General features: G+C 33.0%; 11 protein-coding genes across 12 annotated transcripts; 6 read left to right on the top strand and 5 right to left on the bottom strand.

Annotated features, from left to right (window-relative positions):
• The first annotated feature begins 114 nt into the window (after positions 1-114).
• Positions 115-1,489, top strand: LOC123313362 (tRNA methyltransferase 10 homolog A). Its single transcript, XM_044898220.1, has 5 exons — positions 115-156; positions 206-640; positions 731-1,021; positions 1,081-1,186; positions 1,280-1,489. Exons 1-5 carry the CDS (start codon positions 145-147, stop codon positions 1,426-1,428), a joined length of 993 nt encoding a protein of 330 aa, XP_044754155.1. The 5' UTR covers positions 115-144; the 3' UTR covers positions 1,429-1,489.
• A 950-nt stretch (positions 1,490-2,439) lies between these two features.
• On the top strand, positions 2,440-4,145 carry LOC123314163 (reticulophagy regulator 1-like). The gene is made up of 5 exons (XM_044899285.1): positions 2,440-2,817; positions 2,875-3,067; positions 3,125-3,308; positions 3,359-3,448; positions 3,509-4,145. The coding sequence occupies exons 1-5, from the start codon at positions 2,660-2,662 to the stop codon at positions 3,973-3,975; spliced, it is 1,092 nt and encodes a 363-aa protein (XP_044755220.1). The 5' UTR covers positions 2,440-2,659; the 3' UTR covers positions 3,976-4,145.
• Positions 4,146-4,541: 396 nt separating this feature from the next.
• LOC123313587 lies at positions 4,542-5,581 on the bottom strand. The gene has a single exon (XM_044898529.1). It carries the CDS (start codon positions 5,490-5,492, stop codon positions 4,662-4,664), a length of 831 nt encoding a protein of 276 aa, XP_044754464.1. The 5' UTR covers positions 5,493-5,581; the 3' UTR covers positions 4,542-4,661.
• A 341-nt stretch (positions 5,582-5,922) lies between these two features.
• On the top strand, positions 5,923-9,421 carry LOC123313717 (sphingomyelin phosphodiesterase 4). Its single transcript, XM_044898701.1, has 11 exons — positions 5,923-6,066; positions 6,128-6,427; positions 6,485-6,584; positions 6,697-6,916; positions 6,974-7,187; positions 7,312-7,595; positions 7,696-7,891; positions 7,971-8,312; positions 8,385-8,615; positions 8,675-8,881; positions 8,995-9,421. Exons 1-11 carry the CDS (start codon positions 6,037-6,039, stop codon positions 9,352-9,354), a joined length of 2,484 nt encoding a protein of 827 aa, XP_044754636.1. The 5' UTR covers positions 5,923-6,036; the 3' UTR covers positions 9,355-9,421.
• On the bottom strand, positions 9,363-10,566 carry LOC123313718. Its single transcript, XM_044898702.1, has 3 exons — positions 10,033-10,566; positions 9,556-9,857; positions 9,363-9,504 (listed from the first exon to the last, which is right to left on the bottom strand). The coding sequence occupies exons 1-3, from the start codon at positions 10,400-10,402 to the stop codon at positions 9,412-9,414; spliced, it is 765 nt and encodes a 254-aa protein (XP_044754637.1). The 5' UTR covers positions 10,403-10,566; the 3' UTR covers positions 9,363-9,411.
• Positions 10,567-10,820: 254 nt separating this feature from the next.
• LOC123313716 (uncharacterized protein C2orf42 homolog) lies at positions 10,821-13,255 on the bottom strand. 2 transcript variants are annotated; one of them, XM_044898699.1, is made up of 6 exons: positions 12,395-13,251; positions 12,238-12,342; positions 11,918-12,003; positions 11,377-11,640; positions 11,189-11,317; positions 10,821-11,122 (listed from the first exon to the last, which is right to left on the bottom strand). In XM_044898699.1, the coding sequence occupies exons 1-6, from the start codon at positions 13,047-13,049 to the stop codon at positions 10,874-10,876; spliced, it is 1,488 nt and encodes a 495-aa protein (XP_044754634.1). In that variant the 5' UTR covers positions 13,050-13,251; the 3' UTR covers positions 10,821-10,873. The 2 variants fall into 2 exon arrangements, 1 of the variants encoding a protein (XP_044754634.1); XR_006537763.1 differs by having other exon boundaries at positions 10,982-11,122; positions 11,189-11,334; positions 12,395-13,255.
• Positions 13,256-13,467: 212 nt separating this feature from the next.
• Positions 13,468-16,499, top strand: LOC123312905 (nucleolar protein 14 homolog). Its single transcript, XM_044897481.1, has 3 exons — positions 13,468-15,443; positions 15,591-16,084; positions 16,184-16,499. The coding sequence occupies exons 1-3, from the start codon at positions 13,551-13,553 to the stop codon at positions 16,437-16,439; spliced, it is 2,643 nt and encodes an 880-aa protein (XP_044753416.1). The 5' UTR covers positions 13,468-13,550; the 3' UTR covers positions 16,440-16,499.
• A 1,921-nt stretch (positions 16,500-18,420) lies between these two features.
• Positions 18,421-20,895, top strand: LOC123312906 (E3 ubiquitin-protein ligase MARCHF5). The gene is made up of 4 exons (XM_044897482.1): positions 18,421-18,801; positions 18,853-19,098; positions 19,222-19,409; positions 19,527-20,895. Exons 1-4 carry the CDS (start codon positions 18,625-18,627, stop codon positions 19,840-19,842), a joined length of 927 nt encoding a protein of 308 aa, XP_044753417.1. The 5' UTR covers positions 18,421-18,624; the 3' UTR covers positions 19,843-20,895.
• A 1,309-nt stretch (positions 20,896-22,204) lies between these two features.
• On the bottom strand, positions 22,205-23,184 carry LOC123313195 (2-aminoethanethiol dioxygenase). Its single transcript, XM_044897955.1, has one exon. The coding sequence runs from the start codon at positions 23,026-23,028 to the stop codon at positions 22,336-22,338; it is 693 nt and encodes a 230-aa protein (XP_044753890.1). The 5' UTR covers positions 23,029-23,184; the 3' UTR covers positions 22,205-22,335.
• Positions 23,185-23,373: 189 nt separating this feature from the next.
• Positions 23,374-23,814, top strand: LOC123313122 (40S ribosomal protein S29). Its single transcript, XM_044897843.1, has 2 exons — positions 23,374-23,522; positions 23,584-23,814. Exon 2 carries the CDS (start codon positions 23,607-23,609, stop codon positions 23,775-23,777), a length of 171 nt encoding a protein of 56 aa, XP_044753778.1. The 5' UTR covers positions 23,374-23,522; positions 23,584-23,606; the 3' UTR covers positions 23,778-23,814.
• A 905-nt stretch (positions 23,815-24,719) lies between these two features.
• On the bottom strand, positions 24,720-25,991 carry LOC123313121. The gene is made up of 2 exons (XM_044897842.1): positions 25,761-25,991; positions 24,720-25,627 (listed from the first exon to the last, which is right to left on the bottom strand). Exons 1-2 carry the CDS (start codon positions 25,809-25,811, stop codon positions 25,004-25,006), a joined length of 675 nt encoding a protein of 224 aa, XP_044753777.1. The 5' UTR covers positions 25,812-25,991; the 3' UTR covers positions 24,720-25,003.
• Positions 25,992-26,003: the final 12 nt, after the last annotated feature.

Raw genomic sequence — 26,003 nt, 5'->3', positions numbered from 1 at the left:
CTTTGGGTTGGCACAAAGAGTAAGAGTTGTTACTCTTTGGTTGGCATATGTAGTAGGCACAGACTACAAAGTAGGTGGTCTGTGATCTGTGGTGGTAGGTAAACTGGGAGGTAGGTTTTTTGCGCTCATGTTAACCTCTAAAATATGGAATCAAAAGTTCGTATTTCTGTTTGTGGATTATTTAATTAATTTTTATTTATTTTAGAAGATGGATGAAAATATCCTCAAAAGACCGTTGAATGATGATAACCCCAATTCCAATAAAAAAACTTGTATTGATTTGGATAAGGATAATAAGCCGACCAAAGCTTACAATAGTGATGAATATCCTGAAACTACATTAGAAAACTCAAATGAAAATATGTTGGAAAAACCTGAACTTTTCAATGGTGTAGAAATTTCCAAGTTGACTAAAAGGCAACATAAGAAGTACATGAAAATGTTGAAATGGCAAGAAGTTAAGAAGGAGAAAAGAGCCAAAGAGAGATTAAAGATGAAGGAAAAACGAGAACATGCAAAATTAAATAACATTGATTTAGGTCCTAGTAGAAAGGAATTGAAACGTATGAAAATGGCTGACAGTCCTTGTAAAATAAGTGTGTGCCTGGACCTCAGTTTTGATGATTTGATGATAGATAAGGTACATTTTGATTTGATAGAAACATTCCACTGCAAGAAAAGATTCTTATTTTATTTTTAAGTGAATAATAAGCATTTTCTGTTTTTCTAGGATATGGCAAAAGCAATCAAACAAATTTTACGTGTTTACACTGAGAACAGGAGGGCTAAAGAACCAATGCAATTGCACCTTACCAGTTTTAATGGTAAAAGTAAAAGTGAAATGAGCAAGCATCATGGGTATGAAAATTGGGACTTGAATTTCCATAGTGAAGATTATATGGAAGTTTTCCCAAAAGATAAATTAGTATATCTTACCAGTGAAAGTGATAACTTAATTAGTAAATTAGAGTCAGATAAAGTATATATCATTGGGGGTCTTGTAGATCATAACTTTCATAAAGTAAGTTGAATGTACCTACTCTTATATTTTGAAATTTTATCATATGATTTTTATTTCAGGGTGTATGTTATAAAAAAGCTTTAGAACAAGGGATTGCTCATGCGCAATTACCTATAAGCGAATATTTTTGGATGAAGCATCGAAAAGTATTTACAATAAATCAAGGTAGACTAATAGCAGTAATCATTTAGAACTGAAAGATTCCTTCATCTGCTTCATATCTTTGCACAAAATTTTCTTTAAAATTTATTTTTTCAGTTTTTGAAATATTGTTGAGGGTAAGTGAAGGCAAAAGTTTCAAGGAAGCATTTGAAATGATTTTACCAAAAAGAATAAACATGCAACCATCAATCAAAAGTGACTCAGAAGTGGAAAAGATTGAGGAACCCATTGAGTTGAGTTCGTGATCAATTGTACATACTTTTAATATTTGATTCTAGCAATATATTTAATAAAGTTTTTATTATTCCGAATGTTTCTTTTTGTTATTCATGGTGAAAATGTATCTTTATTAACAATGAGTACATAATGAGTAGTGGCTAAGGCAAACAATCTCTTGACAATTATTGATTGACTACTTTCACAGAAACCTACGTAAAAATGCAACATGATAAAATCCCATTGACATCGGCATCTCCTATGGACATCTCTGTTGACTTTTTGTTTAAATTATAAACAAATTAAAAGTAGGCGCCCAAATCCTGGTAAAGACAAACATCGGTGATGTCATGACAACGAAAAACATCAAAGCCCTGTGGTCAAAGATTGACGCATATGAATTTTTCGGCCTTAAAAATCGCTAAATTTTCGTGAATAATTATGTCCTGTTGCCCTTGTCCCTGCCTTACACCGTTTTGTCCACCGTGTGCCCCTATAAAAGGATGTGTTCCAGTGTCTGTATGCCCCTGTCCACCACCCCCGAAATGTCCTGTACCACCAGTGCCAGTCCCTTGCTGTCCTCAACCCTACATTCTCTATCCGGTAGAATGTTATAAGAGAGTCTGGTGTGATCCTGTACCCCCATGTCCTTGTCCTCCTTGTGGAATACCTTATACTGCAAGGCCCCGTTGTTAGGTACCAGTCGGCTAAACCGTCCAAGTTTTATAATGTGAAGTAAGGTGTCGAAAAATAAAATTTGTCAAAGAAACGAATCTTTTAATTGTTTAAATATCCAAAACAATAACTATAACAAAGTGAGATTTCATTCATAAACTTCTTTTACTGCATGCAATCAAGCATCATTCTAATAACGAAACAGAAATGCATTATAAATGGACAATGCTATTAGTAAATTGATAGACCGCTTTTCGGAATCGACCGATGCGATGTGGATTATGAATGTGATTGTTAAAAAATAATTAATTTACGATTATTCAATGTAAATCACCTTGAATATTTTTCTGTGATCTGCGATACAGAAAAGTGTGGTTAGGTGAATGGCATTGGATGAGTTGTTGTTTCTTTGTTATGATGTTATTTTGGTGTATTTGTGCGTTCATCCACTAGCTTCGTCTACAGTTTTGCACGTGTTTTTCTCAAGGGGATCAAAAGAAATAATTCTGTAATGGAATAATTTAGTGACATTCATTGATATTGAATTGAATCAATTATATAGTGTGTTCTTATTCAACCTTCAGAATGGAAAGCTTATTGAGTATATTGCGTCGTTTTAAACGCGACGTAAATATTTTGGCGAAAGATGAATATACCTACTTCGGAGATATTTGCATGATGCTCAGCTGGAAATATCCATATTACACTCTAACGAATTTTATCGTTTTGAATTTTTTCTTATGGTAAAAATAATTCCTTAATGGAAACCTATGTTCTTCCTCATTAGATTATTTTTTTAGGCTGGCAGCATATTCTCAATTTCAATTACTAGGTCTTATTTTTACCATAATCTTGATAAAGTTTCTTTATCAAAATACACTTGGCTTTCAAATGAATACACAATCATTTTCTGCGAATCATGAGGAATTTCTTGATAAATTTAGGAATCTCATAACAAGCATTTCTCTGTACAGAAATGATAATCCATCAGAGGTAAGAAGTATATTTGCATTTTTGATTTATTAAGATAATAATATTTCATTTTTACAGTTTTGTGTGATGATGTCATTGTTCTTTTTTATATTGGCTTACATTGCAAGTATTTTTTCTGGAGTGCTTTTGAGTTTCTTTAGCTTATGGTGTATTTTTCTCACACCATTGGCTTATGCAAATATGCCGCCTAATATGAAAGAGAAGTTGGAAAATGTTTTATCTACTCTTGGAAGATTTCAAGGTAAGATGGTGAACTATTCCATGTATCATTTAAAAAGCTTAAAATTTCAGCAACTATTCAGGAAGAAGATTTGTTTCCTCTTCCAGTAGAAAATAATGACAATGAAGATTTGGAGAGTTTGGGTACAGACAGAACTGCAGGTAATTATCAGCAGTGCAGTCAATGTTTTCTGAGAATTTAAATCTGAATTTCGTTTATAGATTCTGTAACTAATTCTTTAATCAGTGGAATGAGTTCCATGCCTTCTTTTCTTGACGCTGAAGACGATAATGAAATAATGGAAGAGGACTTGATGCCAATCAACCCATCCCAAAATCATGAACTCTCCCCTAACTATGCAGAACTTTCTACTGATTCTGAATCTGAAATTAAGGATATTGCTTTCAAAGAATCCCAATTCAGCAGGGGAAGTTCATCTGACGAGGATGGTGCTTTTGAAGAGGGTTTACGTTTTGAGGAAACTCAAAATCAATCTCAGCAAGAACCTAAAGGTTTAGTCCATAATATTGTAGATTATGTGACGTCAACTGGAGGCTTCCAATTACCAAATTTTTTTAACAATGCTACAACTAGCATGCAAAGTACAGGAAACAAAAATATTTCTAGAGAAAGTAGCACTAGTGAGGAGGATTTTGAGATAATCGATGCGAATGAACTGAAACAATAACTATCAATTTTTTGATCTATTTGTGATATGATTTTATTCTTAATTTTATGTGTTTTTACTTTGTGATAGTATTGTGTGGATTTCTTTTAGTAACTGGTATGTTCTACTTTATTTATGTGTAACATGTATTTAATTTTTTTAAATATACTAAGTAAAGTCTTTTTACCTCACTTCTGGGAATATTTCAAATTGCCTTAAAAAATCCTGAATAAAAAGCACTGCTTGCTAATTTCACATGCTGTGTTATAACTTCTTTAGATTTTTGATCTAGCTGCTGTTAGTAGCTACGGGAAAAAAATTCTGGATAACAGATGGATACATATTCGCGTTTTTCCAAAATTCTTATGGCTTGAAATGACGAATTTCCCATATTATTCACGTTCCGCTAAATCTTTTGATTGAACCTAACATTTTAGGACCACCAGCATCAATTTCATCTTGTTTTAATACTTGCTCGATATATTTATTTCATTCATAGTAACATTTGATTTGATATAACAGTTCAGATATTATATATAATACAAATAAAACGCCTTAAAATATAAGACGAAATGAGTAAAACAGAATGAAAAATACTATTTCAATTTAGATGTAATTGTATTCTTAATTTGAACCCATGGAAAGAATATGGCGAATGGTGAAAGATGCGCACAAATGTTGGACATTATTGGCAAACAAACAAATAATTAATTGTAGAGGAGATGTCCTTTTCTCATCTCTTTATTTCTAACTTGTTGTTCGAGTTCCTTTTTCAATGGCTCCTTGGCCTCGCTCACCACGTGCTCGCCATTGAAGTAAACCACCATAACTTCATTGGTGAAAACAACAGATCTGCTCGTCTTCGGTTCGTAAGCAACATAAGCGAAATTATCACCCGAAAGATGAGAAGTTGACGGTGATGATGCCGCCTTCTCATCGTCTCCCGATTTGAAATCTCTATTATCACATTTCGGTAATTTAACACTTATCGCTTCCACCGTTTTCCCGCCCTTTTTTTTCCTCTCCTTCGATCTACGACATTTCGTCATTTTCTCGTTAGATTCCCATGCTGAAGATTTTGATGCAACCGTCGATTTTGTGCTTTCATTCAGGGCCGGCAACGAACGAGGGGATAAGGTATCAGGCGATGAAGAGGTTGATGGACATCCTATATTCAGCTCGGGGTTTTCCAGGAATCTCTCGGTTTTGATTAAATTCTCCAAACTATCTTTAGCCCTCAATAAGTTCGAAGAACAGTCGAAGTCGTCCGATTCGTTGTTAATATTCAAATCCTGAAAATTTGTAAGATTGTCGTTATCTAAGTTATTACCACTTTTTGTCTTGGCGTATTTCTGATTCACACTCAAAGATTTTATCGAGAGGGACGGTTTCAATGGCTTGCTTTTCTTCAGATTGTTCTCGGAATTGCTCGCTTTCAATTTGGAGGCTCCTTCTCGGTTCAAAGGTTTCACAGTGATATCAGGTAATAATAACGAATTGGCGGGATATTTATTGGATTTTTTTGAACGTTTAGACATTTTGTAATTTTGTCGAAATGTCTTTCCAATAGGTTATCGTTGACATTTCGATTTTGAAAACAGTTTCTGCTAATAAAAGGGGGGCACTGGTATTTTTGTGAATTTTGAAATACTCCACATTAACTCAACCATAACTTCAAAAGGCTCATCAAATAACACAATCTCATTATCTAATAAATAAAATAATAGTTGAAATCAGCAACTAATATTGTAATCACGTCTAGCGTAGTTGTATCGAACAGACACTGCCCACCATTTTTCATCTACGCCTATGGATATTCCCTTATCAAAATTTTTCATCATTTGTATGTTTTTGATGAATTTCATATTACTTCAGCATACCTCAGAAGCCATAATAAGAGTGGATATAATGGAATGAAAATAATTAAAACATGTAAATTAATCAAACTTACCATTTCTAGAATCATGAATATTCTATGTTATGTTTACAAAATTTCAAGGTCATGTCATGACATAACCTATTTTACTAAACTCAACAAAGATTTGAAATTTTGTTGTAGAGCGGGAAAATAAAACATTAAAAATGCAAGTGAAAGTATCTGAGAATTTTTTTGTTAGTATATCAATAACTTATTCCTTTTAAGGCACTCTTCATCTTTCATTTCCCTTTTTAGAATCGTGTTACAAATTCATTTACATTGCCGATAACTACTCGATGTGCAGAACTTACAGTTCTATTGGATAGGGCTAGTCTTGTAGAATTGCAGAGTATTTTTCCGTATCTAATAGATAACATTTTCGCCCCTCAAGGAGGCACAACAGGTTGGGGTTTGAGAACAACACCAGAATGTATTGGAGAAAATTTCAAGCAGCTTCGGCATTTTTTATCTCCCTGTGGGCCTCTTTTCAAATGTATATATGCTCTTCTGAAAGACACATCTACTAAATATGACTTTCCTGTATCTTATTTACCTGTGAGTATTGAAAATTATTATGAGCTATGAATTTTCAATGTACTCTTATATTTCCAGCTCAAAGTGAGGAATATTTTGGAGAGTGAATCTAATCATCCATTTTATTCAGATCTAATACAGATATCCCAACAATCAAAACAAATATCTCTCAGTTTAAGTGAGTATTTCAAATATTGATGATTCTGCTTTTCTGGTACTCTATATATTTCACATTAGAGTAACCAGCATTGCTCAATTTTTCCTTGAATAGTATTGATTTAATTTTTCAGATCCCTTTGATTATTATATTTTTCATTTTGCGTACTACTTAATAAATCCTTGGCATCAGAAATCTCCTGTAAATGTTAATTATTCTTGGAATACAGTGTACTATGTTCTGTGCTGTGATTATATATTACATTTTCTACCAACTGATCCGAAGACTCCCATATTACCGTTAATTAATTACAATGGAAAAAATCCTTTCCAAGTTATGCCACAAATCCATAGGTAATTTTTGATCTGTTTCTGGTCTTATTCAAATGATCTCATCATTTTTTCTTGTAGACCTCAATATGTTCCTTCTCTCATATCAGCAACTGTTTGGAATAAGACAGGGGAAGATTATACATTTCATCAGAATTTAGATAAACATCCTAGAAATGAAATTTGGAGAAGTGAAACAATTTTGACTGTGTTTATAGATTTGTGGTTGAACAATGACCAAATCAATCAGCCAATTCAAAGTTTAAATGGTTCATTCAATAATCCTCAAGCAGTGGTGAGTGAAGTTTTTTTTGTTTCAATTATAGATAGAAGTAAACTCAACTGTTTTACACAGAAGTTTATTGTTATTCGAGTTTTTTTTGTGCTATATATTATCCATATCCTTAAATCTATAATAGCCACGTCTTCACTACAATGAACTTCCATCTGGAGAGTATATGAGAATCGTGAGAGTTTTCATAAAGCAGATACATGCATTTGCTACCAGTGCAAAAGCAGATGACACACATTTGGGCGAACTGAAGAAAATAACTATACCCATGGTACAAGGAAAATTTTATGTTTTCATTAGGAATCTCATACACCGATGGCCTTTGGATGGATCATTCAGACTTGTTTTGGAATTATGGTTAACTTACATTCAGCCCTGGAGATATCCTCCAGACAGTCTGGGTAAACATCTGTAAGTTCAATCAGTTTGGATTCACTTTTATGGAAAAAATTCACTATAAGTGGATGAAAAGTACTTCAGTGGTGTTCTATATTTCATAAAATCGTTTTAGTAATCTGAAACAAACAAATCCCGATGTTGAAGATGTTACGCTCTCCCAAAATACTCCCGTTGAACGTGAATGGTTACCCTTTATTGTTGATAATTTATTAGCCTATATAGTGATATTTCAACAACTTCTACCAAGGTTTACACGTGTTGATTTAATCAGCCCAAAAATGGCCATCATGCTTTATAGAATCACAAAGGTAGGTATCAGTAAATTGAGAATAATGCGTAATTTTTTCATTTATTAAACATTCATTAACATGTGATTACAACTTGAAGGTCTTCAATCAGCCCAATCTAGTAGAGTTGCTCAAAGAAGTTGAACGTTGTGTTGAAAACAATACATCACCTTCACATGGCTATAATTCCCAATGGTCCAATGTTTTGCCGCCTCTTATACATACAAGTATGTGGTCTACGAACACATCAACATCTAATAACACTTATGAGTGTAATGCTAAGCAGCTATTCACTCCCGATTCTACAAACTCGAGCGTGTTATGTAACAGTTATTTTCATGGAGACAAGAAGTGGGCTTGTATTCTGAGACAGAAGATCTATGAATTGGAGGGGCCCAACTTCTACTACAAACCACTGTTCACTAAACCACCAGCACAAGAGGTAAGTCATCTTGTGAATATTTCCAGCAGACACAGGTTTGACCTTGGAATTCTCCAAATTCTGCGGTTCTAGGTTTATGATGTATCTCACCACATTTCCCGATCAGTTATGGTAGCCCAAGACATAATATGCGTCAAACAGCAAGAACAAGCGATGCAATATGCTGGCATTTGGGGTTTTTTCAAATCTATTTTCGATTCAAATAATTTGAATGATGAGTTCACGCTAGAGGAAAGGATGAAAGTTACGTCCTATCTGGAATTCTCTCTTCAGAATCTGGTTGAGATGTTCGAAATTGGTGAAGTAAGAATGAAGAAATGATCACGAGGTGGAACTATTGTGATTATATTCTGATTTTTCAGCTAAAGGAGCAAGAACCGGAGAGCAGTTCTGTCAATACAAGTTTTAACGCTTCAGATGATCTCAGCTTTCTGACCCCTTCTAAAGTGAGGGAAAGAAGGAACAGAATTAAATATGAAGGTGATCCTGATTTGAAACCCATTATGACGACAGAGAACGCATTTTTGGTCCGTTTACTGTATCATATTGCGGTGAACATAAATGAATATGTAAGTTTTTATTAAATATCTTCAAAACTTCGCATTTCAAACAAAAAATTAATCTGGTATTCAAAATTTAAAGAGCTTCATTCGTATTTCACCATTTACTTTTCGTTTTTCAGTTTGGATCGCATTTTCATCGTCTGTATTATGATCCTTCTTTCAAAGGAAGATTAGCTAGGCAGTTGTTGTGTGGACCAGTAACAGTTTTCAAGTACGATAAGACAAAAGAAGGATCGCCAAGGGTGCCAAAAATGCTACCTCCAAGAGTAAGCTTTAGGCAATTGGCCAGTTATAAATTTATTATATATTTCTTGATGGGTTTGGTATTATCTGAAATCTTAGGTTTTGGAACGTCGCTTTATTCGATATTTTTATTAGTCGTATTTTTGTTATATAAATGTGTTAAATCTATACCAAAAACACAAAGACGTTTGACAGAGAATTTTTGTAACAACATAGTTTTTAATGATTCCTTTTGATTACATTTATTTTTACAGACGTATTTGGTTTCCTTCAAATTTTTGTAATATATGTTTTCAATCTTGAGCTTCTTCTTTGATATTTCCTAATAGCAACTTTTTGGATGGGCTATGAGGACCTGTACTCTTCACTAGTTCCTCGTTATCTCCCTGAAATAACACTCCATGAGAGAAGGAAAAATTAATAAGAATATGGCATACATAAACTAATTTGGAGAAATCATGATCTTCATTTTCTGAACTATTGTCATCTTCCTCCGAACTTTCAGCTTTTTGAAGAAATAGTTTAACTTTCCGGATACTCTTCAATGAGGAAAGACTTGCCGACCTTATGGGTTTACCAGAGAAACTTGTGAAAATGTCCTCTGGAACGGGGGGTAAGTTAACTACATTATTTAGGTCGATCAATGATTCTTTCGATAAGTTTTCTGGATATTTTTCGTCAACATCAGATTTGACGCTTCTCAAGCTGCTCGTCGTTGGTAGATCATATGTTTTTTTCACTGAAAATGGGAAAATTCTCAATCTTCTACTTTTTTATGTTCAATGAAGATAACTCAGAAAAAACTGTCCTAACACTTTGGATAAAACTACTTAGCTGGTAGATCTAGAGATATTTTTTATTGGTAGATATACTTTTTCCGCATATGCAACTCATCTAATTGGAAAAACACGTACTATCTGGAATTCTTCGAATCTCGGCATTCCAAGGTGCCTCAAGATTTTGAGGCGAGTCAACTTCTGTGGATTGCTTATCGATTATCTCTAAAATTTTTTCATACTCTGAATATATGGGATCGTCCTGGTTGATCCCTTGCAATGTGAAAATCGCCAGTTTCTTAGCTCTTTCCAGGGCATTTCTGGACAATTCGTTCAAGGTGTGCACGGTTCTGTTGGCTCTGTCAAAGGAGGCTTTCAAATACGAAATATATTTTTCTCCAGAGGAACATCTTTGCTGTAGGTCTATACCTAGCTCGGTTATCATGAGAATATTGTTCAAGATTTCTCTTTTATTAAGTATATCGGTTGGATTGGTTTCTTCCTCCATATCTTAATATTGGGAAGTTAAGTGAAAATAGACGAATTGTCAATAAAGTTCGAATTTATTTTGTCACATATTTTATGAATTTGTTGACATGTAATGACAGGAAATTGGCTCAAATTATTGAAAAAAATTGAATTCTGAATTCTTCCAAATAAAAAATTTTAATTGTAGAAAAACGAAAAACTAGAATCAAAAATAATCCTAAATGTACGTACTGTACTTCTCCTACGCGGAGATTTCGATGAAACTTTGTGTGAGGGTTTGGGTAAGAATTTAGGCCCGGATGGTTTAGATCACAATTGAGTCGGGTAGGTGGCGTTGCAGTCGAGTAATTAGTACAGTGACTCGTTGGAGTTTGTTGAATCGGATAATAAATTTTATTTCAAATAAAAGGTTTGAATATGCAATGAAATGAAGAAGAAAAGATTTAGTTTTGTAATTATTTTCTCACATTTAACACAAGAATTATATGTTTCAAAGGCATTTACGTCCATACTTGAACTGCAATTTGAGTTGTCCAACCCCTATTCTTTCGAATGTCTGCATCCATTCAATGACGAATGAATTATTTGTATTATCACTGTCGTCCACTGTCAGCTGACCCACATTAAGGAAGTAAATGAAATGAGGCATCATTTCATCTGATAATTCTTCGTTCTCGTCTATTTCCCTGTAAACCGAATTATCTGATAGAATGAATCTCTTGGATACCTTGAGTTTCACCTACAAGCAGATTATTTAATTGACAAAAAGATTACAATTTTTTTACGCTCTCGATAAAAAATTTACTTTAGAATTCCAGAATATTTCTTTAACATGTCCAATATTCATGATATGCAACAATTCATAGTTCAACATCTCTTGACCTTGTGAAATATACATCGAGGGTATCCTTTTTCTGAAAGTCTTATAAAAATCCTGAAAGTATTCAGAAACTGGTCCATTAATAGAAGAGATTTCTACTGATAACTACTCACCCATGGAATATTATATACCAAAGTATTCATGATACCAGCATTTTCAAATGTTATCAATTTATTCATAGACTCAACAACAAAAGACAGCCAATTATCGAAAGACCACGTTGGATTATTGTCATCCTGATGACTTTCTTTGCTGTTATTCATTATATTTATTTGTATCGGGTATATTTTAGGCCAGATTTTTCTGTGAACTATTGGGTTTCTGGCACCTTGAAGTTTTTTCTTTTTACTTCGTGTGGAATTGATGACTGTTTCAACCTTCAAAAAATAAATCTAATAAAATACTGAGGAATGGAGAAAATGTAATAGCACAAAACAACAATTCAAACAAACTCTGAAATTATTTACATTTCTTCTTGGTTTCTCATCAAATATCCTAGACTCAATAAAAAATTAGAACTCTCTTTTTATATTAAACCATGTTATTGCAGAGACATTGTTAGTAGGTACATAAATATAATAATCCAGAGCAAAAAACATAATTATTATCATGCCAAAATATTGATGATTCTTTTATGAATTCCTCGTTACTCACACAAGCATTTTGATTGACTTTTGCACTGACTAATGTACCACAGTCATGATCAAGTTTTGGACTTGCTATGTTTGTAGTTTCATCTTCTGATTGAAAAACAATAAAGTAATTAGTATAGAAAAATGACCTCACTCAAAGCTTTTTAGCATTCTAAAAATAATGAATGCCCTTATATATTTGGATCTTAAACTATATATTATTTATAAAAAATTTCATTGAATAGTTGATGAATCTAGAGGTGCAAATGAATCAAACTGTATTTCTGTTTTATAGATCATAATCATGATCAATCAAAAAGTGTCACATACACATTCACTTACTTTCTAGCTCAAAGTTAATGAAACTCTTGAATTCCTGTGCATATTTGGGGTCACTTGCTAAAGCACAGATGCATAGATAATAGTGTATGCATTTGTAGCTATGAGCTGTAAAAAATGATTCAATTAACATATTCAATTAATTTGGTGTTGAACTTACAAGTTTTTGAACAGTCGCATATATATTTATCGCACCTCTTATCATTCATGTCCCCACTGAACGTAAGATGCAGATATCCAAGAGGATGTTTAGGTGTGACTTGACATCTTATAGCCATTACGGTTTTTGAAACCTTCTGAACTAAAGGTATATCGGTGTCATTAACTAAAATCCATAGTTTCTCTTGAATTTCTTTTGGAACCTTAAGCTTCAAAATTGAGTGTAATTTTATGGGCAAAGCTGAAGCAATAGTGTGACTCTTCCCAGATGCAATGATGTGTTGACACGAATGAATTGAAGTGGAGAAAGAATTTTGAAGAAGTCGAGGGCAATTATCAACAAAACATAATGCCACCTCATTAAACCGTTTGTTGTTAATATTCAATGAGTGGTTCAAAGGCAGTTGGACAAAGCCTCTTTGATCTGTACAATGTTCTGCAATTCTAACGGAGTAAAGTTTACGCATGTTTAACGTAATTAGTTGAACTGCATCAGAAATAGATTTCTTTTTTTCTGTATAATCCTTGAACATCATATCACAATCTTTATTTTTACAAAAAATACTTTTGGTTCCATTATGGACTCCACATTTCTCACATTTTCTGATTCCTCTTCTTGTAGGTTTTCCTATTCCAAACGTTTGAACCGTACTCATTTTTGAAATTATTTGAACGCGGACCGTACCTATCAGCTTTGCAAAATGAATATATTTTTTCCTAAAACTTTTTCACTCTTGAGAATTGATTAATCCTATGGAGCAACTTGAAATAAGCTAGCGGAAAATCAGGAATAATTTTCTCTAAAAATAATTTTGAATTCAGGATCATCGATCATCATAGCTAAAACCATAGAACACTAATATACTAGAACTATTTTTCTACAGGTCTACTCTTGAAAATGTGGATGGGGACGTCCTAAAGAAAAATGTTTCTTCGAAACACAAAATAGTATTTGTCTGAAAATCTGAAATCGAAATGGTAAGTTACATGGTTTTCTTCCATCATGAGTAAGAAGAGTAAGAATAACAATTCTATGCTTCAGGTAGTTCCATTTTAATTAACCTAACCTTCAAATTTTTAACCCTACTTTTAAAACGAGATGCTTCTGGCAGAGTCAATGTTTTTACCAGTAAAGTTCATGAATAGATTTGTTAATAATGGCAAAATCTAAGGGCAAAAAGAAAAATTTATCTGAGAAGATACAAAGTAAACGTACAAAACCCAAAAGTTCCACTAAGAGCCCGTTCGAAGTGCATATAAACAAGCAGAAATTAAAAGTCCTAGGAAGGAAAACCAAACATGATAAAGGTTTCCCTGGTTTATCAAGGTCCAAAGCAATTGATAAACGGAAGAAAACTCTACTTGAAGAATTTAAGGTTCGTAATAAATCTAACGTATTTAAGGATAGAAGGATAGCTGAACGTGATCCTACTCTGAGTGTCGAAGAAAAACAGATGGTGAGGTTTGCTGCCATCCGGCGAAAAGCACATAAGAAATCTATTTTCAACTTAGGCGATGACGATAATTCCTTATATCCAGACGAAGAAGATATTCTAACACATAAAGGACAAGCTCTTAGTGAAATTGAAAAATTTGAAGATCCTAGATCTGATGATGAAATTGATAATGAAGATGATGGAAAACTTGATAAGAAATTTGTTGAAAAATTGCATTTTGGTGGAGGATTCTTAACAAGTACTCGGCAAGAAGGAGCTAAATCACATAAAGATATATTGGAAGAAATTATTGCTGAATCTAAGAAACGAAAGGCGGAAAAGAAACAAACAAAAGATGAGATCATGGAACTGACTGAGAATTATGATGATGGTTGGAAAGATTTACTACCGTTCGCAACTTTTAAAACAAGAAAACTTGAAGATAAAACTAGTGATCCCAGAGTAAAGATGTTTGGGAAATCAATTAATAAATCTAAATTTGATCCACGGGGTACTCCATCAGATCCTGTGAAAAGTGAAGATGAGGTTGCTAAAAAAGAAGAGGAACGGCTCGAGAGGCTAGAAAAAGAACGTTTGGATAGAATGATGGGAATTGATGAAGATGATTCTAACATATATAGAAGTGCTGATGACTTGGATGATAATTTTGTGTACGAGTCTCTTTCAGAAAATGAAAATAATGAAGAAGAAAATGATAATGAAAGTAATGAAAAAGAAAATCAAAATGGAATTTGTGAGGATGAGAATGAAAGTAATGAAGGTGATGATGAAGAAGAAACTCAAAATGGAATTAGTGAAGATGATGATTCTGAAGAAGAAAATCAGAATGGAGTTAGTAGTGAACATGATGATGATGATGATGAAAATATGGTTGATACTGAGGATAATCCATCAGAAGAGGAAACAGATAATGAGGATGATTTGTCTGACCTGAAAGCAGATACAAGTGAGAGTGAGGAGGAGGACATCGATGAGGGAAAATCAGCTTCACAAAAAAGAAAAAATTTAGAGCAGCAAGTTGAGAAAAGACTCGTTGAAGAACAAAATGAAGACATCCCATTGACTTTCTCCTTTCCTGAAGATGATGAACAATTACAGAGTTTATTAAAAGATCATTCAGCTGTGAATCAGGGTATCATCATTGAGAGGATAATAAAATGCTTTCATGCAAGTCTTTCAGAAGGAAACAAAAGTAAGTTGGGTTTACTTTTCAAGTACATTCTACAGTACATAAATGATATGGCCTCTGAAGCACAAGACGCAGAATCGTTAAGAAGAACTTTCTCCATTTTTGATGTTTTGGCTCCACATTTATTCGATCTAGCTCAAATGAACCAGAAAACGTGTCATGATGCAGTGCTAGAAGTCATAAAAGAAAAATTTGAGGAATATATTAAGAAACCTAAGCTTTATCCGGACCTGGAGGTATTATTTTTCTTTAAATTGGTCAGTCTCCTATTTCCAACATCAGACTTCAAACACAGTGTGGTTACACCATGTTTTCTCTTCATTGAGAAGATGTTGATGAGTTGCCGTGTACGAACAAGGAAGCATATTGCTTATGGACTTTTCTTATCAACACTAGTGCTGGAAGTAAGTACTGAAATATTGAAAAAATGTATCCAATGCAAAGAGCTGTTTTTCTTTTTAATTTATTCATTATTGATATTTTTTGTTTCAATGCAAGGTGAGTAACAAACATTCTTCGTTTATAACACTATGCTTTTCTTTATTTTTCAGTTCACAACATTGTCCAAAAGGTACATGCCAGGATGTTTGAACTTTTTGGGTGGAATTATACATATGGCCATCCCTAAATCTACTGTGAGAATAATTAAGGTTTTACCACCATTCAAATCCCTTTCATCTGATTTGGTCTTGTTGGAGGATAATTCCTCATCTGATTATCGTCTCAAAATGGAAATTGAAGATTTAGTTGATGAAGAAATTACGGAATCCTTCAAAGTTAGAGCTATTTGCACCGCTATAAGGATAATTATGGAATTCTTCAATAATTTTAAAGAGTATCCCAGTAATTTGGAAATATTTGAACCAATATATCAATATTGTAAACTCTTAAATTTGGACATGTACCCAAAAGAAGTGGAGAAAGATATCAAATCATTTATTGATTCGTTTGAAGATTCTGTGAAGAGTCGAAATCTTGTTTATTTGAAAATGGAAGCGGCAAAACCAAAGCTTTTAAGGCTGTATGAACCGAACATTGTTGAAGTGTAAGTATATTCCTCATAAAATAATTAGTATGTTTCATTAGTGAAACATTCAACTTACTGATTTTGTTGCGCAATTGATTTCATTCAATATGTTTTCAGGTATGACAGAAAAACCCATAAAGTGCAATCCAAGGAAAAAGCGGAGAGAAGCAAGTTGATTCATAAACTTAAACGTGAAAAGAAAGGTGCCCTCAGAGAAATTAGGAGAGATAATGCCTTCCTTGGACGGGTGAAAATTACTCAACAGATTGAAAGTGATAACCAAAGGAAAGAAGCTGTTAAGAGGATATATGCTGAAGCCAATATTCAGCAGAGTGAGCTCAATGAGTTGGATAGAAAGAAAAAGAAAAAGTAGACTATTTTTTGTTAACTTATGTTTTTATTTAATGCTACAAAATAAAATTATAATATTGAATTTTTTTTTCATTTCGGCACCTCAGAGTATTTATATTATTCGTAACATTCTACACATATTACTTCGAATGTTTTGATATATTTTAATCAATGGATAAGATAAAATTTGGCGATCATAATATTTCTAAGGGCCTTCATAATTTTTCTTCATGTACTCTGGAACTCTAGGTCTTGCAAAACAAATCGGATCCCAGACAAAACTTTCCGGAACACTTCCAATAAACTTATTCAAAACCCCATTTCTCCTTTGTTCTGCCTTATCATCAGCAAGATCCAAATTTATCACCTTAATTTCTTGCCAACACATTTTACTCTGTTTTTGTCTCCCGATACTCTTTGATTTAATTTTCCAAGTTCTTCCATATTTTCTAGCTAAAATTAATCGCCTTCTTTCGTTTTCTAAATAACGATCAAGTTTATCGTCCTTTTCTTTAAGTGCAATCTTAATCACAAGTTTGAATGTTTCTCTCACTAAGCATTGCTGATAATATTTCTTAGCCTGTACTTTTTTGGAGGCAAAAGTGCGCTGTTCCAAATTGAATATTTTCCAGTTATCAAAACTACGTTGTAGGGTCCTTCTATAATGAAATAATTCAACTTCCACCATTTTTCTTCTCTTTATTTTCCTGTAATTTTTGTAGAGAATCCAAAGGCGAAAATATTTCTTTTTTAGCATAATTTCATAGTTCATCTCGGCAAGATGGAACCTTTCTTTCCTAAGTATTTCGTTATAAGTGAAAACTTTCCATGTACTGAAACAAATACGTAATAATCCCCTCTCGAAAATGGATTTAACTTGGACCAATTTCATTGTTTGATAATTTTTCTTCAATTTCCTATTCAAACGATATATTTTCCATTTACGGAAATATTGTTTTTTGCATCGAGAATCGTATAATTCTGAGGCAGCTAGGAATTTTTGTTGTTTAATCTTTTTGGTAACGGCATACATCTTCCAACATTTCAGAGATTTTTTTTTCAATCGTATAATTTTTCGTTCAGCGAATAAGGCCAATCGTTCCCTTTTGTAAAGCTTACGTTCTAAGTTAATCCAGAAAGATCTCATTGCATGCCTGAGTAATTTGTTTCGATAAAAATTGTCAGCAAATTTAATTTGATTTCTTTGGAAAGATTTATACATTTTGTATGACCCTAATTTATTGAACGTTTTCTCTTTCAATTTATAAAAATAAAACTGATCCGCACGTTCCATCTGGTCCCTCCTCATTTTTCGATATGTAATATACGTGAAAAATGCGTTGAATACACGACTCATCAGTTTTCTTATATAATATTTGTAAGCTTCCTTCATTTTTAGATTTAATGCTCTACGATTCAAAGTGAAGAGTTTCCATCTAACAAAAAAAAACCGAATTCTCCCAGTCCTGAAATTATTTTTGAAATATTGATCAGCAATTGATTTTTTCAATTTATTCGTTTTTTTAAGAGACGAGAAATGTTTCCAATTACTAAAGGTTGATTTTAAAATACGTTTTCTGAAATTTTTTTCGAACATGATTTCGGCAATCTTTGTCTTCAATTTTTTAGTTTTTTTTCTAACATAATATACGGCGAATCTTTGGTAAGTCCGTTTCTTCAATACGAAATTGTAATGCAATTCAGCACGCAAATTGTGCTTCCACTCAATTCTTTCCTCATACCAATTAATTTCCATATTTTTGAAAAGGGAATCATGACAATACTCAATACATAGAAATCAACAGAATAGAATTTTCAGAACACTCAAAATTCCATTACAAAAAAAATCCAGGAGTTTTCTGAATATAAATAATAATAAATAAATTCATATAAAAAACTGCTGAGCAGAAGTCATCGCGACTCGGAACAAATCGTCCGACTCGGAAATGAGCATCTGCGGAAGGTAAATTTCATTTATTTTTGAGGTTGGTTAAGTCTGGGCGAACGTGAGAGAAAGAACAAGAACCAACTTTCCATTTTGATGAAAGTGACATTTTGTCGAACGAAAGCGAAAGTGGTTAAAAAAACTGGAACGAAAATCAAATCAAACGTCATGCTCATGCAATAACATTTTTACATTGACACCTGGAACGTTGAACCATAATCTCTCTTTACTTCAAAATTTTTTGTTATGAATTGATTTCAGTATGAACAACGAAACACATTCTCAAAATTCACAGCCGTCTCCAAACATTGAACCCCCTCTCGTACCATTAAATCAAAGGGATTCCTCAAGGTATTGTTGGGTTTGTTTCGCCACTGAAGAGGAAGATAGGGAAGCTGCTTGGGTACAACCATGTAATTGTAAAGGAACCACTAAATGGGTATGATAACGTACCTTCTAATGTGTCTAAATAATAAGGATATGTTTTTAGGTGCATCAAGCTTGTCTTCAAAGATGGGTAGACGAAAAACAAAAAGGGGGTAATGTTGGAAAAGTTACTTGCCCGCAATGCCAAACAGAATATATCATAGTCTTTCCTAATATGGGGACTTTGGTTTTAATTTTAGATACAGTAGATAGTTTCATATATAAGGGTTGTCCTTTCTTGGCTGCAGGTATTGTTGTAGGGGCTGTTTATTGGTGCGCTGTTACATATGGTGCTATAACAGTAATGCAAGTAAGTAGCATTTAATTTGAATTTGAAAGAACTTTTCCTTAATTGTCTTTTGTGATTTATGGACGGTTTTAAAGAAACAGTCCATTGTTAAGAATTAATAATAAAAATTGAACCATCAAATAGGTGATAGGGCAGAAAGAAGGACTGATTATAATGGAACAAGCTGATCCGCTCATTCTTCTAATTGGACTGCCGGCAATACCTGTTGCACTTGTTTTGGGCAAAATGATCAACTGGGAAGATGCCGTACTCAACTTCATCAGGAATAGTCTACCCCATTTTCCACTAGTTAAACATGTGTTGCCCTTTAGGTAAGAACATAGCTATGCAATGAAGATTTCCTACTCATTTTATATGGTATATCTCTACCATTCAAATACCCTTTACATGTGGCAGATCTTGTATAGAAGGAGACAATTATATTACAGAATCGATGTGGGCCCCGCGGAAGCTTCAAGAGAAAATGACCTTCCTCCTATATCCAACCCTGTTTCCGCTACAAGAATTCTTTGCGGAGCTCTGCTGCTTCCTACTATCGCTAACATCTTTGGAAAGCTGTTTTATGATAATTACAAATCTAATTTTCATAAGACAGTTTTGGGCGGAATAACTTTTATATTACTCAAGGGATGCTTCAAGATTTATCATAAACAACAGCAATATATAAGACAATGTCAAAGGAAAATCCTTGACTACACCGAGTCAAACATCGCTACTTATGTACGAAACCGATCTTCGGAATAATCAGTTTTTTTTAATTATCATCCAGTTAATTCGCTTTATCAGTTGATGATGTCGATCCAAGTATAAACTATTTAACTGTTGAATAATTTTAAGGACATCGAATTTCTCAATAAAATATTTATTCAAATAATTAATAACTTGACTGCTTGAAAGAGATACATTTCAACTCGGCCTTATGGTGAGCAAGCGAGTGATATTCTGATTTACAATTTAGGAATCTATGTTATGTCCTTAAAATGAAATCTTGGAGGAAAGGTAATATTGATTGATTTTTGACAAAGTTAGGTAATTACATCAAAGCCTCTCTGAATATTGAAAAGGTTAATTTTGATGAATAGATCCTTTGATTTCAGAAATCTTTATTGGTTATCTAGTTTGTAATAATTCAAATCTAAGGATGAATCATATTCCGGATTTATGAGAAATATAATAACTTCAATTAACATCTCTATTGTGACGTGATGAGAACAAAAATTAATAGCTCTTTGGGGAGATCTAAGTTTTTTATTAGGTAGGCTTGGATTTTTTTGAAGGAAGGAAAATGAAGCATTATTAGCGTTTGAGCATTTTAGATTATGATTAGCAGTAGATAAATTAATAAAGTATGAGAAATTTTTCAGTTTCATATTTCTGATTCTTTCAATTTTTATTATAAAAACATCGCCTACCTAATTTAAACAATTTTCCATTAAATAACTAATGAAATTCAGTATTCCCTGAACTTTTAGGATTAATAACGATATATGCGGTCATTTTACGTTATGATAATTATTTTTGAAAACTTTGCAATAATGACTGTAAATAAATAATGGAAGGATAAAGGCAGTATGAGTAGTATCATTCCATGAAGGAACGTTTCAATAATTATCTGATCACTTCAAAAATGACCTGTGATTTCTGAGAAAGAATTATGAATATTTATTTTTGTTCTGAACTTACTTACCAATGTATGATAATATTGTATATATTCCATTATTTTTATTTTTGTAAAAACATTGAATATTCCCTTCCTGTTACTTGATTCATAATTTGTCAATAAATATTTAAATTGAACCCTTTATTTCAGTTGGATTGTAGGAATAGTAAAGTTTTGAAAAATAGGATAATCAGAGAAATATAATATGTATGTATTAAAAAAGTTGATATATAGAATCTTTTGCTTAGTAGTTGTCCATTTGGCTATTTTTCGTAAATGTATCTTCCATAGTTGGCAATCTCCAAATGAAACGTCTTTGTGGTAAATTAGGAAGATCGCTTCTTTTTCTCATGAAACTAAAGCAACATACTCTGAATCTTCGCGTTCCACATGATGATTCACATTCAGATCCGCAAGATTTACATGCTTCCGAAGTCAGAAGCAATGAGACTGTAAAAATAAATAATATATCGTCTCTCAGATTTAGATAAATTCATTTGAAAAGAAAAAGTTAGATAGCTTGGGAGATCTCCAGTGAGGTGAATGAAAAAAGATGGGGAAACGATCAATAAGATGAATGATGAATGTAGAAAATCTGAAATACTTACAGACAAAGAAGACTACAATGATGCTCTTATTTTTCATTACAATAATCTTGTTGTAAACCACGTGTGTTGTACTGGATAGCAAAAATACGAATAGTAAAAAAACCCCACTTATATTACTAATAAAAACTCTTCATCATGATATAAATCAATCAATTCAAGTAGGTTCCAACTTATTGCAATCGTAAATTTCCATTTAGATTCTTGTCGGTGCGTCCACGACAAATATCTCGTATCAGAATGTTATAAAACCGTCATTCCTATCAAATAAAAACTGGAGTACCAGCTATATGTTGAATCATGAATGAAATTCTTAAGTGAAATATCAAAATCAAATGCTTATGATGATAAAACGAAAAAAGAATTGGAAAAGCCAATGTCAAAACTAAAAATTTGTTATAATCTGATTAAGAAAAAAATTCTTTCTCATTATACAGAGTGTTCCACGCAAAATGTCTACTAGAAGTATCCAGAGAACCAAGTGAGATATTTTCTGAAAATCTGAGGATCATATAGGGTGTCCCATCTGAAAAATCAAAGTTAGTCTCAACTAACAGGCATAAACAGAAGTTGGATCTCAACAATATTTCAGTTGAATAGATCCCACAACAAATTTTCATTTGGTTCTCCAGACACTTATAATAGACAGTTTGTGTTAAAAAGCCTGTATTAGAAAATGGACATTATAGGGAAAATAATCCAATGATGTTATTTATTTTGAGTACTATAATTTATTTTCCTGATCAAATTGATAACATCTAGTACAAAACATTCACTATACACATATTATACAGTTGATTGCGCTAGTCAAAGGTGGAGTGTGTGAGTGATAACAACGATATAAATCTAATATTTTTTAATTTCCAAGAAAATTAGTAACATTTGAACACAGCACAGTAACATTACTTGCACATAAGCAATAAATAACTATACATAGGAAAAACCTAACTATCAGGAAGCGTTCTTGAATCATCACCCGAATAATTTGCCTATAAATGGTGCAGAATCCGTCCAGAATGTTGATGGTGAATCAGTCTTTTGTAACTTGAAAATATTGGGTGCAACCTCAGCTAATACTCTATAATAGTTGCATCTCCTCATTTCTCCATGTTCATTAATAGTATCATAGGGTGGAGATAAAATGTCCATAAATGCTGCTGGTCCATTTATACATTCTACTTGATGTATATTCTTATGTTCAGGATATAAGATTGAACAAGCATTGCTAGAGTCAACAGTAATTTCAGAAGTTTTTTCTGCGATGATTGGAGTCAGTGGTTCTGAGAAAGCTTGACCATTTTCATTATTGAATATTTCTACACTGTCTGTATTCAATGAGTAACTCGTTATTTTTACTTTACCATGAATAACTTTGATCAAGCCATGCATTTCTGGATGATCATGAAGAGGTAATAGTAAGCCAGGTTTCAAAATGAAAATACCCATAGTGATATCGAGATCTTCGAAGATATGGACATATGTTGCTGGTGCTTTGTTAGGTTTTTCCCAAATAACATTACTAAGCAGGACTGGATTTATTCTGACATCATCCAAACATATTTTATTCATGAGCTTCACTAGAATATCCAAATTTTGGTGAAACAATTCTCTTGTACAAGTGAATGTCTGAAGAGCCTGTTTTAAGAGCAAGTTTAACTGACTCATCTTTAGGTCACATCAAATAAGGTTTTTCAATAGCCAAAACTCGGAGGCAGATTATTAGATTTTAAAATAAGCAGATTATTCAACTTGTCATGTAGATTTTCTTTACATTTCACATAAATTTATATTTGTTTTCATAATTATAATCACAGAAGCACAGAAGTAGCAAGTAGCAAGTAGCATCGATTTCATAGAAATTTTTCATTTTTTAGTAGCTGGTTACATCAAAAACCATTTGAAAATATTTAAATTTTACAAATTTATTTATTATCTGGATAATTGCCTTTTGAGATGAAATATTTCATTGATATGATGGCAGAGATAAATTACTGGTTCAAAAATAATAATCGACCTAACTACTAAGAAGAAAAATATTATTTTCTATCTTTCTCCTCTATAGCTGCCGAGTTGCTGTCTGGGGAATTTCATATGTCATACTTCAAGAAATCGCTTCCTTTTCGAATAACCTTTACGAGAGTTTGCACGTGTTGAATAAGGTAAGTTTATTAATTTTTTCTAAGTTCTAGTTGTATTCATGAACTTATTTATTTTTTTCAGGCGAAAGTCCTCAAGCTAGCATAATGGGTCACAGTAATATCTGGTGTAGCCACCCCAAAAAATATGGTCAAGGATCTAGGTCTTGCAGGGCATGTTCAAACAGGCACGGTCTGATTCGTAAATACGGTCTCAACCTATGCAGGCAATGCTTTAGGGAGTACGCCAACTACATTGGTTTCAAGAAACTGGACTAGTTGTAATGTTATAATGTAATAAAATTAATTGTCTCAACCTCGTCTTTCTGTAAGTAGAAATAATCCTCCCTGTTTCCAGTTCATTAAGATAACTATTTCTAAAAAAGGTCAAAAGTTGCCTTCATTAAATAAACTGTAGTGTTCAATTCAATAACTAATGAGTCTTCAGTGGGGCCCTTAAAATATCGTAAGTTTCTTACTAAGCCACCCTTGAAATATACAGATAGTAAGTAAACTGATGAAATTTTGGAGTAGTCATATTCAGGATGAAGAGAAACTAAACTTTTGCTACTTCTCAAATCAATTGCACAGCTTATATTTGGTGATATTTTAATTGTATGAGTCATTATTATTAAAGTTATACTAACTTTCATATCACCACTGATATGGATAAGTAATATTCTCTAATGGCATTTACTCAGAAAATTGAGAAGGATTCATGAAAACCACTCAAAATCACAATATCATGAACCTAACGAACTCTTTGGTGCCACTCAGCCGTGCTGTCAGAGTGTGCTGATATGAAATGCCAAAGGTTGCGTTCACAAACTTACTCCGAGAGTAGAGTATGGGAAGGGCCATGCTCGGAGAGCATACTCTGGGTGTGTTCATAAACTTACTCCGAGAGTAGAGTATGAGTATGGTCATGCTCAGAGAGCATTATCTGAGGAACTAAAAGTACGTTTGTAATCGCTTCGAGTAATCAAAGCTTACTCAGAGTATGTTTGCGAACGCAACCCCATACTGTTCATTTTTTGGCACTTATGTCTTTTAAATTCTACAAAAAAATATTGTTTATAATGATAATATAATATAAAGGCACCATACTGTGGTAATACTATTCTTTTTTTGCATGATTACTGATTACTGAAATTTGCGGATAAATCTGAGCAACTTCAGTTTTACAGAATTATAATAAGGTATGAATAAATCAAATCTCTGTATGTTTTAATATTTTATTGTCAGATAACGTAATGAACATAATTATATATAATTTGAATTAGTATATTAATGAAAAACTGGTTGTTGAATAACATGGATCAGCCATTAAACTCCTTCTCCTAATTTAATCCAATTAATAAGTAATATATCCTCCATCCATTCAATATCTTCCAAGTATCTCACTCATTTCACAATGGTCCTAATTCTGTATATTTGCGAGTACTGCAGCATTGTGAAAATTTTCAGTTGCCACAACTTCAACAATAGGTTCTATGTAGAACGGATTATCTATAGTTACGTCTTCTGGCTTTGAGGTGCACTCTTGAATTAGGGTCATCATAATTTTGTCGTCTCTGATCTCTTCCAGATAGTTCGTACTTTTCATCCCAAAATTTGGACAAATTTCCCCATGGATTTTTTTGATTAACGGGCTCAGATTGGACTGTAGGATTATTATTTCTAGAATACTCGCTACACACTTCCTTTGTACGTGGCCTCCTATCCCCCCTCATTGAAAATCTTAACAGAACAGAGCTCAAATTGATGTGGCCTTTTCCTAATAGCCAGTATCCAGGAGGTATCGGCATATTATCAATCATAAGATCCCTTGTGGCACGTATAGGCATGCCATCATTATTTTGCGAAGAGAAAAAAAGTGCCTTAGCTGCATCTGATTGGTCATACCAAACAATATTGTAACTCTCATCATTTACCAACTCAACATATTTGGGGTTAAACTCTGAAAAATAATCTATAACATCTTTTACAGTCAACTCATTCGAACTTCTAAGATGGATTGCTTCAAATCTGATTTGGTTATAATCATTAGACCTTATTCCTAAACTGTTGTAGAGACTTCTCAATTCATGATCTGTGAATTCTCTCTGCTTCCTTATGGATCCCGATGTCTGTAACCATGAAAAAAAGAAACTTAATAAAAATCTTCTATCGTATTCGACTGTTACAACATTTGGACAGCTTTTGATTTGAAATTAAATTCAAAAGAACTGATAATTATTCTACATTGAAAATATAACTTACCGAAGTTGCCCCTGTCTCGGAGATCTCCATCTGTTCACTATAGTTTTGCATATTAGTAACTCTAATCAAAACGAAACCGGTATACCACGAAACCTAACGAAGTTCCAACAACATGAAACTGAAACGTACAAAACCCTTAAACGTTTTTAACTTTTGTTGATTTTCAGAAAGTAAAATAATCAACATCTGATCTGATCATAAATAATAATATTATCTATGAATCCGACGAATGTCATCAGAACT

Source organism: Coccinella septempunctata, chromosome 5 (assembly GCF_907165205.1).
Source record: "Coccinella septempunctata chromosome 5, icCocSept1.1, whole genome shotgun sequence".
NCBI classification, from domain to species: Eukaryota; Metazoa; Arthropoda; class Insecta; order Coleoptera; family Coccinellidae; genus Coccinella; species Coccinella septempunctata.
Note: the sequence above shows the minus strand (reverse complement) of the source record. Positions and strands in the feature narration are given on the sequence as shown.

Coding starts and splice junctions, on each gene's coding strand:
- LOC123313362 (XM_044898220.1), top strand. Junction 641..730: donor ATGATTTGATGATAGATAAG/GTACATTTTGAT, acceptor CTGTTTTTCTAG/GATATGGCAAAAGCAATCAA. Junction 1,022..1,080: donor TAGATCATAACTTTCATAAA/GTAAGTTGAATG, acceptor TTTTTATTTCAG/GGTGTATGTTATAAAAAAGC.
- LOC123314163 (XM_044899285.1), top strand. CDS start 2,660: ATGGAAAGCTTATTGAGTATATTGCGTCGTTTTAAACGCGACGTAAAT. Junction 3,068..3,124: donor GAAATGATAATCCATCAGAG/GTAAGAAGTATA, acceptor TCATTTTTACAG/TTTTGTGTGATGATGTCATT. Junction 3,449..3,508: donor GGGTACAGACAGAACTGCAG/GTAATTATCAGC, acceptor TTTCGTTTATAG/ATTCTGTAACTAATTCTTTA.
- LOC123313587 (XM_044898529.1), bottom strand. CDS start 5,492: ATGTCTAAACGTTCAAAAAAATCCAATAAATATCCCGCCAATTCGTTA.
- LOC123313717 (XM_044898701.1), top strand. CDS start 6,037: ATGCAAGTGAAAGTATCTGAGAATTTTTTT. Junction 6,067..6,127: donor AAGTATCTGAGAATTTTTTT/GTTAGTATATCA, acceptor TTCCCTTTTTAG/AATCGTGTTACAAATTCATT. Junction 8,616..8,674: donor AGATGTTCGAAATTGGTGAA/GTAAGAATGAAG, acceptor CTGATTTTTCAG/CTAAAGGAGCAAGAACCGGA.
- LOC123313718 (XM_044898702.1), bottom strand. CDS start 10,402: ATGGAGGAAGAAACCAATCCAACCGATATACTTAATAAAAGAGAAATC. Junction 9,858..10,032: donor GATTCGAAGAATTCCAGATA/GTACGTGTTTTT, acceptor TCCCATTTTCAG/TGAAAAAAACATATGATCTA. Junction 9,505..9,555: donor ATTTCTCCAAATTAGTTTAT/GTATGCCATATT, acceptor GTGTTATTTCAG/GGAGATAACGAGGAACTAGT.
- LOC123313716 (XM_044898699.1), bottom strand. CDS start 13,049: ATGAGTACGGTTCAAACGTTTGGAATAGGAAAACCTACAAGAAGAGGA. Junction 11,641..11,917: donor AAGTCAATCAAAATGCTTGT/GTGAGTAACGAG, acceptor TATTTTTTGAAG/GTTGAAACAGTCATCAATTC. Junction 11,123..11,188: donor AAATATTCTGGAATTCTAAA/GTAAATTTTTTA, acceptor ATCTGCTTGTAG/GTGAAACTCAAGGTATCCAA.
- LOC123312905 (XM_044897481.1), top strand. CDS start 13,551: ATGGCAAAATCTAAGGGCAAAAAGAAAAATTTATCTGAGAAGATACAA. Junction 15,444..15,590: donor TATCAACACTAGTGCTGGAA/GTAAGTACTGAA, acceptor TTTATTTTTCAG/TTCACAACATTGTCCAAAAG. Junction 16,085..16,183: donor GAACCGAACATTGTTGAAGT/GTAAGTATATTC, acceptor ATATGTTTTCAG/GTATGACAGAAAAACCCATA.
- LOC123312906 (XM_044897482.1), top strand. CDS start 18,625: ATGAACAACGAAACACATTCTCAAAATTCACAGCCGTCTCCAAACATT. Junction 18,802..18,852: donor GTAAAGGAACCACTAAATGG/GTATGATAACGT, acceptor ATATGTTTTTAG/GTGCATCAAGCTTGTCTTCA. Junction 19,410..19,526: donor AAACATGTGTTGCCCTTTAG/GTAAGAACATAG, acceptor ATTATATTACAG/AATCGATGTGGGCCCCGCGG.
- LOC123313195 (XM_044897955.1), bottom strand. CDS start 23,028: ATGAGTCAGTTAAACTTGCTCTTAAAACAGGCTCTTCAGACATTCACT.
- LOC123313122 (XM_044897843.1), top strand. CDS start 23,607: ATGGGTCACAGTAATATCTGGTGTAGCCACCCCAAAAAATATGGTCAA.
- LOC123313121 (XM_044897842.1), bottom strand. CDS start 25,811: ATGCAAAACTATAGTGAACAGATGGAGATCTCCGAGACAGGGGCAACT. Junction 25,628..25,760: donor CCGAGACAGGGGCAACTTCG/GTAAGTTATATT, acceptor TCATGGTTACAG/ACATCGGGATCCATAAGGAA.